Genomic DNA, 13,741 nt, shown 5'->3' with positions numbered 1-13,741 from the left:
TTGAGCTTTTTTTAAATAACTGAGCAATTACTAAATCAGACTTTTATTTAGTTACCAATGTCGGCTGAAGAAGTCTGATTTCCCATCACAGTGTTATGCAGATGCACATCACACACAGAGTAAATGGTGTTAGTGTTACATGTATTTGATGCCTGTGTGATAACTCCTTTTTGTCTTCCACTCTCTCCCTTTACAGTACTATGAGATGTCCTATGGGCTCAATATTGAGATGCACAAACAGGTGAGTCTACATTTTATCTTTTTAGGGGAAAAAAATCTTCTGTTCCCATCACATAGCATATATAACTGTTTGTCCATGAACAGCAAATTGCTGGTGCAAAAAATATTGGAACGCTGAAGGATGCATTGTTTTGCTTGTGGCACAGGCTGGATTCAAACTGAGGTGGGCTGCATGTTTATGCAGCTATGCCAGAAAAATTAGCATTACGGTCTTCTGGCGTTTATGTCTTAAAGGTGTTTATGTTGCCGTAGTTGATAATGGCTGTTGGTCTGTTGTCCTCCTTGTACTCTGTGTGCCAGTGTAGACTGTGAGATGTTCCATGAAATTAAATTGGAAACGGTAAATTTTCCATATTTCTCTGCACCAGTATGCCTGACAATAATTTCTGTATGCCTTTTGTATGCACCATGTTAAGTATTGAAGCTGAAAGAGCCACTAAGCAGACGATTCACAAGATGAATCTGGAAAGCACCAGTTAAAGAAAATAGTAAATAAATAAGCAAATAATCAGAGCAGGTGATACTAAATTTCTATGTGACTGTTTTCTACAAAACACAAGAATATTTTGGATCATTTAACTACACACTCCGATGTGATGGACATCAAAAATATTTTAACTTTGTTTCTGACAAAACGTTTTGCAGTGGCAGTAAATACTGCTGTCCCTGTAATGCTGTTGGCTAGAAAAATGCCAAAGAGGGAAACACTGCTGTGCAGAGAGCAGGAATTTACCACTTTCCTTTGCATAACTTTACTCTCCTGTGCACCTGTCTACCAGGCGTGCATCAGGAAATATTCTCTTTGATGAGCTATGGAGAAACCAGCAAGAGCCACAAATACGAGCTGCAGAAATTTCAGAACAATTTGTTGACGCAATCAGGAAAAAAAAATCACCACATCCAATTTGTTGAATCCATCTGACATTTATCTAGAACACAATGAGATTTTTTTTCTCATTCTGCCCACCATGGTGCAAACAGCATCATTTTAAACTTGGTGATTGGACAAAGTCTCAAGGTCTGCCAGCCCTTCATCGCAGTCCACCATTGCAGTTGTTGTTCGCACTGTTGATTCAACTGGGGAGAGTTTCATGGCTACCAAAACCTTGGAAATGTTCCGGCTGCCAGTCAGCGAACGTCAAAAAAATAAAGAAAAGGGAGACTTTTTAATTCCTGAACCTTGAACATTCAAAATAACTCCTCACGCTTTGTTATTCTGTTGATACAGACACAGCTGTGCATTCCCAACCCCATTCCCCCACTGTGCACCTGCAGCTCACTGATTGGCAGGTGTGAATTGCAGAGATAATCTCCCATCACTTTGGGAGTGTTGAGAGACATTTGAATGATGTCACCTGAGGCTGTGTGTAAAATGCAGGCGCCAAGGGGTTGGCTGTTCTGCTGTTGCCAAATCAGTTTTAGTTCACCCTGCACACTGTGCTCCATGGTTATGGTGAGGATGGGATTGTGTATAAGGACGTGAATTTTTTAGTGGTAACCGATGCAACAGCTACATCATTTATCAGCAATCAGTTGGCCATTTTGAAAATGAAAAGAAAAGGAAGCCCTCATTCAGGCAGGGGAGGGGTGAGAGGCCAATATCCATACATCAGTTTGTGTGGCTGAAGCTGGGGGAGTAATTTATGCTCAGCCTGTAGGAGGCAGAGAGCGATGAGCCTCCGAAGGGCCAGCCCTTATCGGTGACCTCGTCTGGCGCTGCCCGTCCACACAAACGCACACACACACACGCTGTCTCATGATTGACGGTGCGCACTGACAGCCATATTGGGAAAACCGAGTATGCTTTGACAAATGGACACACACACACACAATCACACAGAAGTAGCCACTTCCATGATTTAAAGACCGTCACATATATGCACCCACACAAACTCTGAGGTAGGAAGCACAAGACAGACATGCCGGAGAAACATATGCGCGTGCGCACACACACACACACACACACACACACACACACACACACACACACACACACACACACACACACACACACACACACACACACACACACTGTTGCAAGCAAGCAAGCACACACAAACACTGAGGTGTGTGTGGGCAGCTCAACACACCCTTTTTCTTTATCTGAGAGGGATGAAATTCACAGTCACGAGTGTGGTTGTGTGTTTGCGTGTGTGTTGTTTCAAATGTGTGTGTGTGTGAGAGAGAGAGAGACTGATATTGTACATTTGCTCATATGTTTTCCTATTGGCTGTCTGCAATTTTTTATATATTTTTTTATTATGTATGTGTGGGGGTCGAGACTGCCTGCACGAGCATTTGTGTGTGTGTGTGTGTGTGTGTGTGTGTGTGTGTGTGTGTGTGTGTGTGTGTGTGTGTGTGTGTGTGTGTGTGTGTGTGTGTGTGTGTGTGTGTGTGTGTGTGTGTTCATGTGTCCCCCTCTGTTTGTGCATATGCTCTTGTATTTATGTGTGTGTTAGCCGCACATGTTCGCAAGCAAATGTGTGTGTTTCTGTTCATGTGTGTTCCTGTTATCCTGCGTGTGTGTGCTCGCGCACACATGCTTTCTTTGTGCACAGTGTGAGTGGGTGCAGAGAGTCGCTAGTTCTATTAGAGAGTTGAAATTGAAGGGGATGTGTGGAAACGAATGTCGAGGAGCATTCATGTCTAGGCCTATTGTGCACAGCCAGTCCCTCCCCCTCCTCCTCCTCTTCTGCTCCTCCTCCTCCCCCTCTCCACCTCCATCTCTATTTCCCTCTTTCTTTCTCTCTCGCACTCTCACACATTCAATTGCTCCCTCTTGATCACTCTGTCCTACTCAATTCAAAAAATGCCTCTCCACTCTGTGCTCACTCTCTCGCCCTCTCCCTTCTCTTGTCTGTTTTCTCTCTGTTTTGTCTTGGTGAGAAGAAGCAAGGTTGAGTTGTGGATTGAACCGGGAATATGCTGAATGAATCTGCTCTGCATTGTTGGTCCTCTTTGTCTTTCTATTGATTTATGATATTTATTATTTATTTCGCACCATGTTTTTCTTCCCCTGCATTTAATATTGAATGTGTGTCCCACCTTGCAACATAATTCTTGCGTCTGTGTTTTGTTCATTTAGCATATAATAGGAGTTTTCATTGGGTGTCTAAATAATGTACATTGTCTTGTCAAGCAGTCCTCATCACACGTGCTGTACAGGATAGCAAATTCCCAACACGTTCATCCGTGCTGAGGGGACTTGTGCCCATAGGTTGAACTGTAAAGGACCCCTGTTACTCTTCTTAGGCATGGTGGACGCAGTGCCTTGATCCTTTATTTAATTAAACGTAATAGTGATAATTCCAGTAATCGATGGACAGAAAATTAAATGGAATATCTGTTGGCTCTGGACTCTGAAGTCAGACAAAACACGACATTTGAAGATGATATCTTGGATTACAGGAAATCTGGATTTTCTCTTTTTTATTTTCTGACGTTTTACAGACCAGACAGTTAATCAGCAGATTTATTACAAGTGATGTCCTGCGTTCAGAATTTTGCTTGAGTGAAAGTGCAGATGTATTAGTAAAAGTACTCAGAATGCAGAGTGGACCGTGTTAAAGCGTTATAGTATCATATATTATGATATTGGATCATATAACTGATGTGAAGCAGCAATTTAATGTTGTAGCTTGTTGAGTTGGAGCTTGTTTGAATGACTTGAAATACAGTTGGGTGGTTTCATCTAGAATAATGCATCATATTTTTTACGATCATCATATGTTTTCTATGTTTAACCTTGATTTTCAAAGTAATAGTCTCTCTGATTGTTGCATAAATGCATGAAAGTGTTGGAAGTACAAAGTAGCATAAAAAGTAAATACACATAAATTGTATATCATCTGAATGTTACCATGGTTGGAGGTAGTGGGGGATATCTGTCAGTTCAATTGTGTTTAAACAGTTAATTGTCAAAGTTACACCAAGAAAAATTCAGAAATAAACTTAGTTCAAATATGAAGCTCATTCAGGGACAAAAGCAGGACATGCTGAGGAAGTCTGTGAAATGTTAGGTTTGTTTAGGCTTCCTTCCATGCTTCCTTGAAACACGTTTTAAATCAACCAGAACACATTTTTGTCTCTGTGTTTGCTTTCCCTGTTGCGCCTACATTTTCGAATGACAAAAGATAAAGCGTATTTAAATTGGCAAAAAGCAGCAAAGACATCTCCAACAGCAATGAATTCAGTCTGCAGCAGATCCTTGATGTATTTGTCCAGTGCCGGGGCCCAGTTTTATATTCTGTACGTTTTATTTCCACACATACAATGCTCCTGTCAGTGAATGTGTGCTCCAGTTGCACTTGAGGAAAGCTAGAAAGAAGCAGAGTAAAATGTAAAGAGAGGACAAAGGAGAGAAAGAAGCGTCGGGATGAAAAAAAAAGCTGAGACACAGAGGACGATAGTAGAGAGCACAGATAAAAGAAGAGACAGAAGCTGGGTTGGGAAAAAAAGAGGGAGAGATGGCATAAAGGGCACTGAAAAAGAGGAAGAGCCATAGTTAGCATGGAGCGAGTCCCGCAGAGACATTTTAGAGAGACATTTTAGATATGTCAGGGAGTGTGTATGTGTAATGATGAGCGGATAGGAGTGAAGCGCTTGATGGGGAGCTGTGCTCTGCATGCCTAATGACTGTTAGGAGGGCCCCTCTCTCCTCATCGCGCCACGAATTATGCTCTAACACAATTACTGCTGCTTTGCATATCTCAGACGGATTGGATGATTACCAACCAAATATGATAATAGACCTGTATGTGAGAAAGATAGGGAATGTGCATGAGGAGGAGGAGGAGGAGGAGGAGGAGGAGGCAAGTGTGTGTGTGGTGCGTGTGCATGCGTGTGTGCATGTGTACTTGCGTGGGTGATTGTTACCGTGTGTGCGTGTGCGTGTGTGTGTGTGTGTGTGTGTGTGTGTGTGTGTGTGTGTGTGTGTGTGTGTGTGTGTGTGAATGCGTGCAAGAGTTTTGAGAGAGAGTATTAAGTACAAGCAACTTAATTAATGAGGTGAATAAAAGGAGTCTGATATGTCTGATGTGTGAGTGTGTGGTGCAAGATGTGTGTGCCCCAGTTTGGGAAGGTCACGGCAGATGTTTCCCATGCATGTGTTTAAGGGAGAAGTCTGATGATATTTTATAATTTTGCCTCCTTGTCAACAAATCCCATGAAAAGAGCACAGTCAACAATAAAACCACTAACAAGTTTTCCCTGTAAAGCCAAACCACGATATAATTCTCTCCTCAGTGCTGCAGACTACGGCACACCCACACATCTGTTTTCACATGCTCTGACTGATTGGACCTTTATTCAGGTTGAAGTTGGATGCTGCTATGCTAGGACTAGCGTGATGTCGCCAAAGTACAGCTAGATATTGTAATCAATAGGTCTTTTTTACAGCAGCTGTTTGGCTGGTAATAATAAGAAAGAACAGGTGTAACCAATAACAGTGACAATGCCTCTCGTCTATTCAAGCACCCCAGTAAGCCATGACGGTGTGACAGCGAGGTAGCGTGCACAGTACCACAAACCTCAAAGTCATCTTTGACTTTGACTCCATGCCGCTGTGACATGTCAAAACATCTTCTGTGAAAAAGGCCTAAGGTTGCATTTCAAGACCTAAATTGCACAGTCTTGGTTTCCCCACCCTTGCTGCTACGTAGCAAGCGTTCATTTGGTCTGTACACACTCCCATAGTCTTGAGACGAGGTCCTATCAGGCAGCATAAGTGAAAACAACAGTGTGGGTCGACTGAGGGTGTGCAGAGGCTTTAAAAACACATCAGTGAGCTGCAGTGTTGCACTTGGTGTTCCTACATCACGATGAACGAGGGCACTGTCGTTTATTTTGAGTCAGTCCCACTTATACTGTCCAGCTGCTGTAAATACTCTCTAGAGCACCAAACATGTATTCATCCACATCTGAAAATAGTCCCCAACAAACACCCTATTTACTCCTGTTTGAGTAACATTTTGTTAAAACTGCAGTGCCCTGTTTATTAAGGAGATTACTTTGGCTTTTTTAGAAATAAAACTATCCGTTTGAGCTGTGTATGTTTAACATCCTCAGCAGGACTGAATGGGGTTGGGGCTGAGTGCCACTCAGATACTGACACTGATGAACACACTTTTGGTTTTGGTCTTTTCATGGTATTTGGTGGCAAAAACGAAACATTAGAGTAACACCGGTATTATCCTTGAACTAAAAAAAACCCCTCTCTTTCCGCAGGCTGAGATAGTGAAGAGATTGAACGGGATCTGCGCACAAGTCCTCCCCTACCTGTCTCAGGAGGTAAGCGCAGACACACTGACACAAAGACGTCACTAACCCTCTGACCCTCAGCCCTATTCCTTACATCCTGGAATGAGATCACCCTCATTCCCGCCTCATTACTTCTCCACCTCCGTGACCCCTCACTCAGCATCCCTCCTTCCTCTTCTCTCCCCGTCTCCCGTCATTCATCATCACTCGCTTCCTGTGTCCCTCCACCCCACTTTCCCTTTCTCCCTCCCTCCACCCCCAACCACCACCTCCGTTCCACTCCTCTTTTCCTTTATTCATGTGTGTGTGTTTGTGTGTGTCAGCGTAATAAATGGTTGTGTGATTCAGATAAGCCATGCTCTTATCTGCCCACCAGGGCCGTTGACCTCCACCCATTACGGCACACCAGCCAACCATCCATTCACTGGTGTAACACAAGGCTTGTGTGTGTGTGTGTGTGTGTGTGTGTGTGTGTGTGTGTGTGTGTGTGTGTGTGTGTCTGTGTCTGTGTCTGTGTCTGTGTCTGTGTGTGTGTCTGTGTGTGTGTCTGTGTGTGTGATCAGATGAATAGCTGAATGGCCGGAGGGGGGATGCATCACCAGAGAGGGTTGTCAGTTCTCTGCTGGGACTATTGATATTGATCTAACCTCTCCACCTCTCCCCCACCCAAACTCTCCTCCCCTTGTTTCTGTCTCGCTTTTATTGTCTCTCTCACTTTCCTTCCCTTGTCTTCACTCCCCACCCTCACCCCTCACCCATCATTTCCAGCACCAGCAGCAGGTCCTGGCAGCCATAGAGAGGGCCAAGCAGGTCACCCCCCCAGAGATGAACTCCATCATAAGGGTATGATGTTCCAGCCCTGCTTTAGAGTCTTGTGGTGGCTAGAAATTATTGATCATTATAAGTACTTCTATAGTTTTCTTTAATTACCTTTATTTGTTGGCTTATTGCTTGAAAAATATTTAGGTATATGTTTTGAAATTAGTTGGGCGAATTAAGTTTACCCTGCTCCTTTGGCTAGAATCATTAGTGGTTAATAAAAGGTTGGGTTTTTTTTTTTTTTTTATAAACAATGTAATATAGAAAAAAGGCTAAAATATAAGCTGTTATCAGTATTGATTGAAAAATGTTAATATGACCCAACATTCTGGGAAATCGTTAAAATATGCAGTACATTAAGTTACTAGCATGAATGGACAAATGCAGTCTAATACAACAGTGCTAGAATAAATACCAGGTTTGTGAAAGAAGATTGGTAAGAAGGGTTTGTTGATTTATATTAGCTCAATGGCACAATTTTAATTATTACAATATTAGCTAGATAGCTAAAACAGTGAACTAGTGTGGATGGGGCTTTAGCCAGCTGACCACAATCCTTCATCTTTTTGCCTTTAATGTTAGCACATGGTTAGTATTTACACTTTATCATCATAAGCTGAGTGCTTGCTAGCTTGGCTACTCCATCATCTTGCCAGAGATTTAGCATAAGCTAGCTTAGCCACTCCATCACTGTGATTCATGGTTTAAAGAGATGTCTTGCCTTTGTCTTTGTGTCTACTGCTTGAGGTACAGAGAACACTGGTCTGCACAGGCCCGTGTATCAGACTGGAGCTGTTCTTCTCAGTACAGATGATTTCTGATGATAGTCAATATCTTAGTTTGATAGCTGCCATTATCATACTTATAAATCATATGGACTTAAAGGACAACAGAGCATTTGAGCTGTAGTTCTGAATGTAAAGCAGAGCCATTGACTTTGTAGGTGTAGCCTGTGCAAACTGTTACTGTTTATGAGAAGTCAGTCCAGATTGCCATAAAATCAAGCCACTGATGTGTCGTCATGTGGATTGTGTGTACAGCAGGGAGTGATGAAAATACACAGGCTTGGCGGGAACATTTTCTCATCCTGTACATTTAAATGAAACGAATGCTACTGTGTAGCTACTGTGTATTTTTTTGTTTTACTTTGGTTCATTTCTGTCCTCTAAAAGACCGTTTTTTAAAATTTTTGCACTGTTTTCTCCCCTCTTACTTGTTTTCTTGGGTTTTTATATACTGAAAATTGCATCTCTAATAAATAAGTTATGTGTCCTGCAGATTTTCCATCTCCCGCTGAGCGTGTATTTTAGCCATGATATGTGCCTTTCATCTATCCTATTGTGCCTGAGCTATTAAAACTGTGCCTCAGGGGTTATATATATAGTGTTAAATATAATTTGTGATGTGTAATGGGTCTGTGCAGTGCAGATATTTGCATTCCCCTCAGTGTTTTGCGGTGATTTGTGTGCCGGATCTATCCTAAGTTGTGTCTGGTTGTCTTCCGTGCAGCAGCAGCTCCAGGCTCACCAGCTGTCTCAGCTCCAGGGTCTGGCCCTGCCCATGACCCCTCTGCCGCTGGGCCTGAGCCAGCCAACCCTCCCTGCCGTTACCACCTCCTCCGGGCTCTTCTCCCTCTCCTCCCTGCTGGCCTCCCAAGCCCAGCTGGCCAAGGAGGAGAAAGCATCACGTGAAGGAGTTGACAGCCACCGCGAGGAGGACGGAGACAAGTCTGATTAGATGGTGTCCCCATTCAGCTCTGCTTTTATCCAGAGACCTGAATCCCCAGATCTGAGCCCCCTTTGGCCTACAGCCTCTCCCCTGGTTTCCCTCTCTCTGACCTTAGCTAACATGGGCTTTGAACCCATCACCACAGCTCCAGCTAGAGACCCATAACCAACTCCCATTACTGGAAGAGCTTTGGCACCTGCTCCTCATGTCAGACTAGTCCCGATCTCTTCATATTTACCATACTTGGGTTGTTTTTTATCTTTCCTCCCTCTGTCTTTTCTTCAGGTCTCTTTCTTGTATGTGATTAAGCTTCAGTTTTTTTGTTTGTTTTTCATCAGGACTACTTTCTATTTCTGTTTCTTCCTCTGCCGTTCTGCCTCTCAGTTCTGATTCCTGTTTACTTTCTGTCTTTTTGTCCTCCATGCCTCCCTTCCTCCCACTCGCCCCCATCTCTTGCCTCTGTTCTAAGCGGGTCCCTGTTATGCAGGACTGATCTGTGAGACTGAACACACCGTACCGTAGGTGTTAAAACAGGTTAAATGTTAAACACAGGGATTCTTTGGCAAGCCGTAAAACTTGTCAGACACAACGCAGGATTCCTACAAACTTCATTTTCCTAAGAAAGATCAGCAGTGTTGATATTTTTTGGCAGTTCAGATTGGATGCATTCATTCCAAGCTAAGCGTTGGCTTTGAGTTTGAAACGTAGGATTGTTGTGGATCAGATCAGGTGTTTAAATAGAGCCCTCATGCCCCGGGTAAAGAGAGAAACATGCCTAAAGCTACACACACACGTCCCGACCAAAAACTGCTCCGTTTAGAGCAGAATGCAATGAGAAGGCGTCTCCAGTGGACAAACTAGAGATGTTGTGTGTAATCCTAAATTCATAGACAGAAAGGAAAAGCACCTTCTTAAAGCAAAATTCATGCTGAGAGCTGTCAGACTAGATAACAAACCCACGTTAGTCAGTAATCCCCCCCCACTTAACGATCCCTGCCTGACCATGTGAGGTACTACATCAGAAAAATCCACCCAGCACCTTAACTGAAAGGCAACATTTTCATCAGTAGTTCAATGAACAGAGACACCACTTGACTCCTGCACCCTCCCACCACCTTTTTCATCTTAAACGTGCACTAGTATTAGAGCAGGCACAGGGGTGAGAGAGTGTGCATGTTGTGCGTTTGACAGCAGAGGGCAGTGTGTGTCTTTGAGGAATCCTCCTCGCTGGGTTCAGGCCTGAGCAGAACAAGGACAGGACAATGACAGAGTACAGGCTGTGTCACAAAGGGGAATGGCTTATTTATCCACTCGGTGTGTACAGACTTGATATACAGAGACTCGACTGGTGACATTAATCTCTGCATGCGGTCAGTCCCGGTGCCTGTCATGATCCAGTTCTTGAGAAGTAGTCTTTGGTCTATTTTGAGGAACCTCTCGGCGTGAACCAGAAACACAGCTGGACCCGTGCTGTAAATTCAGATTTAAATACTGTATATTTTGACTCACTGTACATATACAGGTCTGTCCCGTATCAGACTAACACTGCATTATACAGATGATCGAACGCCTCCATACAACACAGAGTGGGAAATCTCCATGACCGAGCAAAATGAAATCAGTGCAGATCACACAGATGAAGCACAAGCGTCCTCCACAGCGGCTCTGTGAGTAAAAAAAAACAAACTCCCCCAACCTCACAAGCCCTGCACACCTACTCCGCTGTTTTCAATTACCTTGTCCGATTAGGCCTCCAGTCAAGTGCAAGTTGGGTGAAACTATGCTGGGAATAATTCACCAAACTCACATAATTTCCCAAATTCCCACATTCGGGGCATCCTGAAGGCCCAGTGGTTAAAACAGCGACCAAATAATGGCAACGTCCCCAGTTTGATTCCAGCAGGAGACCTTTGTTACAGGCTAATGCCCCATTTAATTACTTGGGTTTAATTACTTAACGATGAATTTTGGCTGACGTGAGGCATCCGTGTTCATTTGGCTTTCAGGCACTTCTGTATAATTAAGGGCCAAGTCAGATATATCAGAGGCTTCATAAATATCAGAGTTTCCTGGTCCTAATTACCACTGGAAGTGTGAGGGAGGTGTCAGTCAAACACCCACACAGTCCCAAAAAGAGGTCTAATCAGACAACATAAGTGAAAACACTGGTGTGGGTGGACTGTGGGTGTGGGGGGCTTTAACAGGCTCAGTAGTGGCCAAAATGGCCCCATCAAACGTCTTCTTGCTACAAGCAGTGATGAACTTTCCATTTTTAGGACGTTTTACTTACAAACACACATATTTCATGCAGAGGCAGCCTCAGTTGATATGGAACCCCTGACCTTGGCACAAAGATTGTCTGATCGACTCCGAGTCGACGGTGGCAGCCCGTGTTTGTCTGAGTGTTGATTTGTGTATGAAGTAGTTTTATACAAAGCCCCACACACACATAGACAGACACAGAAACACACGCACACACCCTCCCTCTGGTTTGGTGGCTATACTGTGAGAAAGAATAGAGACGAAGAGTTTCATTCTAAAATAAAGGGTCCTTTTCTTTGGGAAAAACACGGCTCCAGATGATCTTTGGCACGATGGAGATAAAGCACATTTTACTCATTCAGAAAGCAAAAGGATACTAATAGCAGAACAAAACCCTTCGTGCGTCTAAAGGTTGAGATGGCGCACTGCCGATGGGATGATGCCCATTGTTGGGTATGTATGTGAATACATAAACAAGGTGTGTACAGTACAAACAGGTTTGGTCGTCGATGATGAACCACAGAGATGAAATTCATTCCTGTCTGTAGAACAACTGAAGCTAACATGCTACTCTGCTTGTGAAATAAGCTTGCGTTCTCTCATCTAGCCACATACTGTATGTATCAAGCTACATACTGTACTTGTCGTAGTGATATGCAGAGCGTGTAGACAAAGCAAGATGCGCGTACACACACACACACACACACACACACACACACACACACACACACACACACACACACACACACACACAAACACACACACCAGTGCATGTCTGCAGGGGAACAGAAATTGATTTCTTTCTAGTGGAGACATTTTTTTAAAAGAATGTTTGGTTCAAACTATCTGTGATCAATGCACTTGTTTTTTTCCCTCCTCTTTGTTTTGAAATATTAATCGATATGAACTAGAACGAGAATTACAAAGCTGACGTTATAAACATACAAATGAAATTCTATGTATTTGTTAAAGTAGTTGGAGGCGCTCGCCTCTGTATACAGTTATACATAGAAAGCTTTATGTGTATATAGCTGCATCTTTTCTTGTCTGTCCTGGATGATTCTTGTGCTGTTGTGTTACAAAACTGATGTGACACCAGGGGGGAAACTGCAGTAAATTGACCTTTTGCCCTTTGACCCCTTTCTCTAACCCCCCTAGCCCCCTTTACTCCCATGCCACGTCCTACATTCCCAACTTTTTGCCCCCATAGCGTGAAGCATTGTAAGCGTTTTGAGCTTTGTAAAGGTCTTTTTTTAAATACTTATTTTGTGCATAATGTAAAACCTGAAAGTGTGTACTTTGGCAAAAAAAAAAAAAAAATGTTTTGTGTCTGAAATCATAGCTTCATTGAAACAAAAAAAAAAACTATAAAAAGTACAACAAACATTTACTATAAATAATATGAAATGTTCTGCAGTAAGGAAGGACTTCTGGTGCCTTACAAATAAAGTCAATCAAATCATAAGAAACTTTTTTCTCTCTTCTGTGACTCGTTTTCAATGTGTGGAAATCTGTAATTTGACAGTGCAGATTGTGTCCTGATTGGGGTGGATGGCTTGGTGGTTAGGAAGCCTTTACTCTGACTGAATAATGAATCACAGCTGATTTCTGTAACAGGGGAAGAAGGGGGGGCATCTCTCAGTTTTAGCTAAGATGAAGAGGTGTTGTTTAATATCCGTCCTTTCAGGCGAGCATTGGTTCCAGTTAATCTCATCACGGTGTGAAAATCTTCTTGCAGGGTTCTAAAACTTAGTTGGGTGGATGATCCATCGCAGTTAACATTCCTTATTCTTCATTTGTTGTTTGTTGAAGGGGCTAAATGCAGTGTTAAGTAAGTGCATGGTAATTTAGTTTGTGTAGTTTTAGTGTCTGTCAAGACGGTCAACATTTTAGATTTCAGATTGACCTCGCAGCCTCAATAATGCGAGAAACAACCTATGTCACATTGTCTTTCTCACAACATCTGTGTTTGCTAATAATATTTTATTCTTGTTTTACAACTGTCCATTCAGAGGATCCGCTTTGACAGAAATCTCTGCTAAATTGCAAAAAAAGAGAGAAAGAATATAGGAAAACTAAATACTTAAAAGTATGAAAACAAACTGACTACAAGACCCATTTAGTGGCTAATGTGGAGCTTTTGATCATCACACACAGTAAGAAACAAGTTTCCTAGTACAATGAAATTCTTACTTTGCCGTCCATGAGAATGCCAAGATAAAAAGATATATAAAAAGCAACAATATCAAACAAAGAGCAATTAAAGAATCAAAGATAAAAAAAACAAATCCGAGATAAATGAACGAAATTGCAACAGTTATAAACAGAAGTTGCAAATGACTATATGCATAATTGCAATGAGCACTTTCTGAGCACTTGAAGGACGTCTCAGGCGCGTTTTGTTCACAGAATGAACATTCATCTCAACTTAAAG

At 42.7% G+C, this 13,741-nt stretch overlaps 1 protein-coding gene across 2 annotated transcripts in view; it reads left to right on the top strand.

The window, feature by feature from the left end:
- tle5 (TLE family member 5, transcriptional modulator) overlaps positions 1-12,770 on the top strand; it is a 41,182-nt gene extending 28,412 nt beyond the window's left edge. The window contains exons 4-7 of one of the 2 annotated variants that reach the window (XM_070961365.1): positions 197-241; positions 6,466-6,528; positions 7,267-7,341; positions 8,830-12,770. In XM_070961365.1, the coding sequence (XP_070817466.1) occupies positions 197-241; positions 6,466-6,528; positions 7,267-7,341; positions 8,830-9,054 (408 nt within the window). In that variant the 3' untranslated portion in view covers positions 9,055-12,770. Of the gene's footprint in view, positions 1-196; positions 242-6,465; positions 6,529-7,266; positions 7,342-8,826 lie in introns of both variants that reach the window. The other variant, XM_070961363.1, reaches the window with a different exon arrangement.
- The last annotated feature ends 971 nt before the right edge of the window (positions 12,771-13,741 follow it).

The sequence above is a fragment of the Chaetodon trifascialis genome, chromosome 4 (genome assembly GCF_039877785.1).
Source record: "Chaetodon trifascialis isolate fChaTrf1 chromosome 4, fChaTrf1.hap1, whole genome shotgun sequence".
NCBI lineage: Eukaryota > Metazoa > Chordata > Actinopteri > Chaetodontiformes > Chaetodontidae > Chaetodon > Chaetodon trifascialis.
The sequence above is the reverse complement of the archived record's forward strand: the minus strand, read 5'-3'. Positions and strand labels throughout refer to the sequence as shown.